This window comes from Dicentrarchus labrax, unplaced genomic scaffold (genome assembly GCF_905237075.1).
Source record: "Dicentrarchus labrax unplaced genomic scaffold, dlabrax2021, whole genome shotgun sequence".
Classification (NCBI taxonomy): Eukaryota; Metazoa; Chordata; class Actinopteri; family Moronidae; genus Dicentrarchus; species Dicentrarchus labrax.
Window position 1 is genome coordinate 28,048,541 of NW_026136711.1, and position 6,594 is coordinate 28,055,134.

General features: G+C 36.4%; 1 protein-coding gene and 1 long non-coding RNA gene across 3 annotated transcripts in view; one reads left to right on the forward strand and one right to left on the reverse strand.

Moving 5' to 3' along the window:
* LOC127371063 (immunoglobulin-like and fibronectin type III domain-containing protein 1) overlaps positions 1-6,594 on the reverse strand; it is a 190,148-nt gene that overhangs the window by 5,432 nt on the left and 178,122 nt on the right. Inside the window, exons 1-13 of one of the 2 annotated variants that reach the window (XM_051413637.1) lie at positions 6,163-6,272; positions 3,815-3,888; positions 3,511-3,633; positions 3,265-3,401; positions 3,035-3,134; positions 2,890-2,931; positions 2,761-2,803; positions 2,496-2,676; positions 2,235-2,348; positions 1,928-2,090; positions 840-1,112; positions 211-726; positions 4-128 (exon numbers count right to left, since the gene is read on the reverse strand). In XM_051413637.1, coding sequence (XP_051269597.1) covers positions 4-128; positions 211-726; positions 840-1,112; positions 1,928-2,090; positions 2,235-2,348; positions 2,496-2,676; positions 2,761-2,803; positions 2,890-2,931; positions 3,035-3,134; positions 3,265-3,401; positions 3,511-3,633; positions 3,815-3,866 — 1,869 coding nt within the window. In that variant the 5' untranslated portion in view covers positions 3,867-3,888; positions 6,163-6,272. Of the gene's footprint in view, positions 1-3; positions 129-210; positions 727-839; positions 1,113-1,927; positions 2,091-2,234; positions 2,349-2,495; positions 2,677-2,760; positions 2,804-2,889; positions 2,932-3,034; positions 3,135-3,264; positions 3,402-3,510; positions 3,634-3,814; positions 3,889-6,162; positions 6,273-6,594 lie in introns of those variants that run through there. The other variant, XM_051413638.1, reaches the window with a different exon arrangement.
* Positions 6,417-6,594, forward strand: part of LOC127371095 (uncharacterized) — a 28,775-nt gene continuing 28,597 nt past the window's right edge. Inside the window, exon 1 of the long non-coding RNA XR_007886355.1 lies at positions 6,417-6,580. This is a non-coding gene — a long non-coding RNA (uncharacterized LOC127371095). The remainder of the gene's footprint in view (positions 6,581-6,594) is intronic.

Consider the following 6,594-nt stretch of genomic DNA (forward strand, 5'->3'; position numbering starts at 1 on the left):
CACCTCTTTCCCATCTTTGTACCAGACTCCCTCACAGTCCTCACTGCTCAGCGTGCAGACCAGTTCTGCATCAGTACCAATGATGGCAGTTACATCTGACATTGCACTGGTAAAGTATACTCCTGGGTCTAAAGGAAATACAACCTTACTGTTAACTAGGAACAGGAATATGTGAACAACATAGCAGTACTATGTTCTGATGCATCTTACCAATGACTGTGTCGGGGACAAGTGGGCCTGTTCTCACTCTCTTTCTTTTCTCTTGAACAACGTCCTCTTCTTCTGTATCAGCACCCTCCTGCTTGGGTTCTGATGATGTAGGTTCAGTTGTTTCAGATACTTCCTCCTGTACATCATCATCTTCTTCCTCTTCTACATCCTCTTCCTCCTCTACAGCGCCTTCTCCTGCTTCTGCTTTTGCCTCCTTCTTTACCTTTGCCTTTGCCTTTGGCTTTGCTTTAGCTTTAGCTTTGGCTTTGGCTTTGGCTTCTGCTTCAGCTTTTGCTTTAGCTTCGGCTTCGGCTTCTGCCTTTGCAGCTGCTTCGGCGGCGGCTGCTGCAGCTGCTGCTTCTGCCTCTGCCCTTACCTTTGCAATCAACTCATCTCTCTCTTGCTGTATCTTAGCCTGTTGCTCCTGAGCAATCTTCAAAAGTTCTTCTCCACCACCACCTGCTCTGGTTGTTTTGCGGGCTTTCTTCTTTCCGGCTGAGTTTGGATCACTGTCAGCTAATGAAAAAAACACCTGGACATATTTAATGCTTTATAAGACGTTTTTTAGTATTTCAGAAACCTATGTTCAACAGTCTGAAAAAACACAATTTAAAATATGTAAACATTACCTTCCACTATAAGCCAGGCACTGCAGGATGTCATTCCAGCCACAGCTGCATAAATTCCTTTGTCCAATAGTTTGCAGTCCTTCACCACCAATGTGTGAATCAGCATGTCTTCTGATACAGTGATGTCAAATTTTTCCCCTTGCTCCAGGTTAACATTCTTTCCCTTCCAAGTTATCTTTTTCAGGGGTTGTGAGACGAGACACTCAAACACAGCATCCTCTCTTTCCTCTGCTTTCACATCTTGAATCTTGACCAAGAAGTCTACAGGGGGAACTAGACAAAACACAAAATTATAGCATAACATGATATCTTGTGTGTACATAGCAATTGTAACTCTTTTGGACTGTTGTATGACATTGTGCACATTAGGGATGTCTCTATAGCAATACCAGTAATTACTTTTTATTTATTACATTACAATTGTTGTCACAATTACATTGTTTGCCCCTAATCTCCATTTAATATTGAGTATCTGCTGATACAGAGTCTGGGTACTTGAATGAATACAAGTAGCATTTTCCTAGATAATACAGGTGAATAGCTCTGCATTGCAATAAGTAAGAAATTGCCTGCATCTAAGCTGTTAATGTTTTTTTTAATACTTTACTTAACAACAAAGTAGGCTATAAAATAGCTTTACAAACTCTGTAATCTTTTTTGGTCTTGTTGCTGTCTGGAGGGAGTTTTATCTCCCTTTAAAAGTGTTCTGTAGTGTTTGTTGCTTTGGTGCAGCCTTTGCTTGAGTTACCTAAATGAACTGTATTCTGCAATGTGTTTATTTTCCTTGTCTGTACAACTTTTGCACCAATTAGATTAATTAAGAAAAAAGTGGAGAGAGAGTTAATGGCAGCTGCACTGTGCTTGAAAATAAAGTAAATTCACCTGTACAGCTGCAATTCTTCCTATTGCTTCCTTCCTAACAGCAGACGTGAATATTTATACACGTACAGTATATGCTGCCCTGGTACCTACGGTATCAAGAAAACCGAATACAGTCAAGTTTTCAGAACTTTGGCATCAACTTGGTACCCAAATATCGTTTCCCGTGACATCCCTAGTGCACATGTTAATTTGGTACATCGTCTTACGTTTGAGGTCAGTAGAGAAGATCTTAACTCCATCGACCTCCACTTGGTATAATCCTGCGTCCTCAGGGTCAACACCATTGATGCTAAACACAAACTTCTTTCCCACTTGCTTCAGTCCATGTTTTATCTCTGTGTCGGCTTCAAAAGGAATCATAACTCCATCCTGTGTAAACGTAAGCAGTCATGAATGTCGGAGCATGTGAATGTGTCTGTGTTGCAGAGTAATATCTAATATGACTTTTAGTGCTTCCATCTGATTCATTCACCTTTAAGTAAAAAAGTAAATATTTGAAATTAAACATCTCACCTTGAATAAGAAGATTTTGCTGGTAGGGTCTCTAAGTGACATTTCAAGTTCAAACTCTGCACCACCGTCACCTTTCATTTCAATGGGCTTTAGGTTGCATAGTCTCTCAACAACCTGTAGTAATTGGAATTAGGAAAAAAGGGTTTGACACTGTGAGAATGTTTGTATTTCTTATATTGTAGCATTCATTCATCTTTTTTAAATGTTAGGCTGTGTAGGTGCTTTATACAGTATTTACATTTAGATGAAGATGAAACATACCCTTTCTTGCTCTTGCTCCCTTTCTACCTTCTTCTCATTTAGTTTCTTCAGCATCCCACGAAAATCAGTGACACCATACTGACCACAGATGACCTCGTAATCTTTCTTGTCTGCACTCATCAACAGTTCCCAAAAGTTGTCATCAATTTCTTTTTTTTTGTCTTTTGGCTCAATCTCAACCCTAAAAAAGGAAAAAAAAAATATTATTAAACACTTTAAGGTAATAATCATACATGGGAAGGAAAAAAAACAACTTACTACTTACTTATTTAAGGCCTTTTTGAAGTCTTCAGGTATCTCTCGGACAGCTACAACAAAACCAGCAGCATGGTTACAATAGTCTTTCAATGAATGACTAACATTGCATTATCATGGTTAGATATAGGCTATGTACCTGTTCTTGATTGTTGCATGGCTCTGCTCTTTTTATAGCCAACTAAAATGAAAGAAATTAGAGTGAAGTGAGACCAGTGTAATTTATGTTAATAATGATGTAATTTAGAATTTTTTTTATAATGGAATAGAAGTAAATAACTGACCCTCAATAACATTAAGCGCAGCAGTTACAATCGCTTTTCCATATTCATTTTTGGCATAGCACTTGTAGGTGTCGGCTTGATCCACCGATACATCAGGTATCTATCAATCAATACATGATTTTCAGGGTTTTTTATCAAACCAGGATCATTCCGATGAATTTATTGAACTGTGTTTAGATTTTAAGTTAGCTGAATAAGCATTCATTATGACACGTGGTCAGTGTTCCTACCTGTAGTTGGTATTCACCAGAACTTGTTTCATGGACAATTTTGTACCTTTCTTCATCAATTTCCCCATTATTTCTTAACCAGGTCACAGTTGGTGTTGGTTTGCCAGTAATTACTGCTCTGAAGATAGCTGGTTTTCCTATAGAAATGTTAACAAGAATGTACCATTATGTTATTATCTTAAAAAAAAAAAAAAACAAAGGTTGCACATGTAATTAGAGGGGAAATGTGGTTGTATGTTACCTTACCTTCTTGAATAGTTAGAGCAATGGGTTTCCGAGTGAAATCTGGTGTGCTCATTCCTTCAGGTATTTCTTCCACATACTGGGTAATCATAACTCCAGGAACCTTTGACTTTTTTCTAATTTTCACTGTCATTAAATGAGATAAATTGCATTATTAAAAAATGTAAATGAAGAACTTGGCAGCTTTGATACAATCTAACTTTACTATATATAATGTCTTGGAAAAGTAATTTAATATTGATCACATAGTTTATTGTTTGACAGTAATTTACGGTTGAAGGCTGGTGTTCAAACTCTAGTTACTTACCCTGCCCCGGAGCAGTTGGCTCCTCATCCTTAGCTTTACGTATTTTAAACATCTTGATTGCGACAACAGTTTCTCTGTTAATGCAAAAATATTATTATGCACTTTTAAAACACTTAGTAAGCCAACACTGCTTAGTTTGCTTATGTACATTTTGAATTGGTCTTCTCTTAGATGGTCGATTGGATTGTATAATAATATATAATAATAGAATAGGGTTATTTTTTCCCATGTCAATGCTCAACACATCTTAGAATTTTAATGCAGTTTGGAGCTGCAAGGCTTGACCACTGATCGTAACCATGCGAATCCCCATCTGTCTTATATGCACTTCTCCATCTTCAAGATGGTCTGAATCTGCAATGGATATCACTTATCATTATTTTAACTAGTGGCTTAAGGCAGTATGCCTGCTTTTACAACATGATGTTGATGCAAGTAAAGCCTACCCTCGGAGAGACAGTAAAGATTGTAAAATTGTATTTCTCCATACAATTACAAAAAGGTGGCTAAATAATATCATCGCTTATGTTGCATTGTGGGACGACTCAAATGGTGTTAGGATGCCTAAGTTCGTAACTCTATCTGTGCTGTAACTGAAAGAATTCCTGTGATCACAAAATACTTAACATTCCTGCAAGAGACCGGACTCATTTTGCTGGCAGTAGGTCACATACCTCATAAAACTATCTATCATGACTCAGGAAGTGACGCAAGTAGCTGAGTGCAAATATAACATTAGTCATAACTATATTTATATTTAGGTTTTGCTTTCTTTGCTCCCTGAATTATCCAGAGAAATAGGTTCAAAGTAGAATGGAAAAGGTACCACTACATACAGCTGTTATAATATGGATTTAAAAACAACAAAAACTTTTTTTCTGTGGTTGTGTCATTAAATCAAAGTTTTTCTGAAACTATGAAGTGGTCATTTATTGATTTGGTGATGTCCCCTTAATCACTTTAATGAATTCATGATTAACCTCTGTGTAATTAGTCAGGTTCCATACTCCGGACTCAACAGCCAGTATGGCCTTAAGACAAGCTTCAGTTACTGCCTGTCAAAACAAAGTATGTTACAAATCAATTAATCTTAGAAGCATTCCAGCAAGTGTGGAGATCTGTTTTGACACTAAGGTACTAATTCTTGTTGTAATTATTATTATTACTAAACAATTTAATCTCAAATACCAAATAGGTCACATTAGCATGCATGGTGAAACATGACATAAGACACAGCATCATATTTTTAAGACTGACAAAAGGTTTAATTCAAAAAAGCATGTATGTATGTATGTATTTATACTTAAAGTCATTTATTTTCATTCAGATTTAATTTGATTTGGTAAAATTTAAATTAGATGACAGATCATATATGTAAATATCACTTATTTATATATGTGATATAAACATCTTATTGTATCTTGAATGCTCAAGCATTAACTAATGTTAGAACTCTTTGTTCACCATACTTCTGTGAATCTTCCTTCATTTTTATGATTTCATTATTCTAATGACAGGAGCCTTTTGTTCTTGGATTAAGTTTGATACCCACTTAAACTATTAATATTAAATCTAATTAAAGAAAAATATGCTGAGTTCTATCACTTGATGAAGTACCTGCATATTTAGCAGTTTTGCACACTTGGTGCACTGCTGTGAAGCTATATTTGTCTGAGAGAGAAAATAGCTGTGCCAAGAGTGTTAAGAGTGAATTGATTTATGAATAACTTGTCAGGTCTGTGCCCTAAATCTCAGAGCTGCATTCAGTGGCAGAGCATATACTTTTACATGGTGAATTTTTGTGTTAAAATACAAAATAAAAATCACATTAAAGCTTGGAAAGTACTGTAACTCTTAGATCTTTGCAAAAGGAAGGTTTATGAGTGATTTTAGTATAAATACATGATTAAGTTTGTATGTATAGTTTTACCAGTCACCACAGCCCTCTTGCAAGTAATCATTAGACTGATACTGATCTTTCTTTTTGTATTTCTGTTATTTCTCACCAATCTTAGACAATTCTGTTTGCCTAAAACATGTATCATAAACAATATTGTTACAGCTCAGCATGTTAGTTCTTACAGATAGTGGAATGAGTGGAAGGCAAAAGAAGAATTTAATTGTCCAGGGAAATTGTTTTTAATTGTGCATATGGCAATAAATGCTTTGAAGTGAATCATGTAAACTGCTGTCAGCATTCTTTAAGAATTCCTACTTAGGCTATCTAGGGAGATCTCATTTTTTTATGACTACACTAAGGGTAATATTTAGTAATGTGCAAACTAGTGTCAGATTAGCACAAATAATGCATACATATTTACATCAATTGTAAATGTAAATGTACTTACTATCTTTTTCAAATAAAATTCTGTTCTCTGCTGTGTGTTGCCAGCCAGGTTCCAGCTGATTCCTGAGTGTGGGCTCGTCGTTTTGAGAGGCAATAAAGCCTTTCAGAGATCCTCAGAGCAACCTAACCCACTGCTTTTTCACTATGCCTCCTGAGGATAGGTTTACTGACGTGCACTTTGGCCTTAAAGCGCTATAGGTTCTTGAAAAATGGGCACCAGAGGAAATACAGCTGTGAAGCTTACTAATCCCTCCCTCAAAACTGGAATGTCAGCTTTAGTACTGCAGCAGGGGGCTTTTGGCTGCTCTTTTTAAAAATCTCATGAGAAGGGACATATAAGTACCATCGGGTTGAGCTGCTTCTCCATTAGCTTAATTGTATATGTGCTGCCTGATTGTCATCCCAACATTTAGCAAGAGGTAAGTGTCAATTA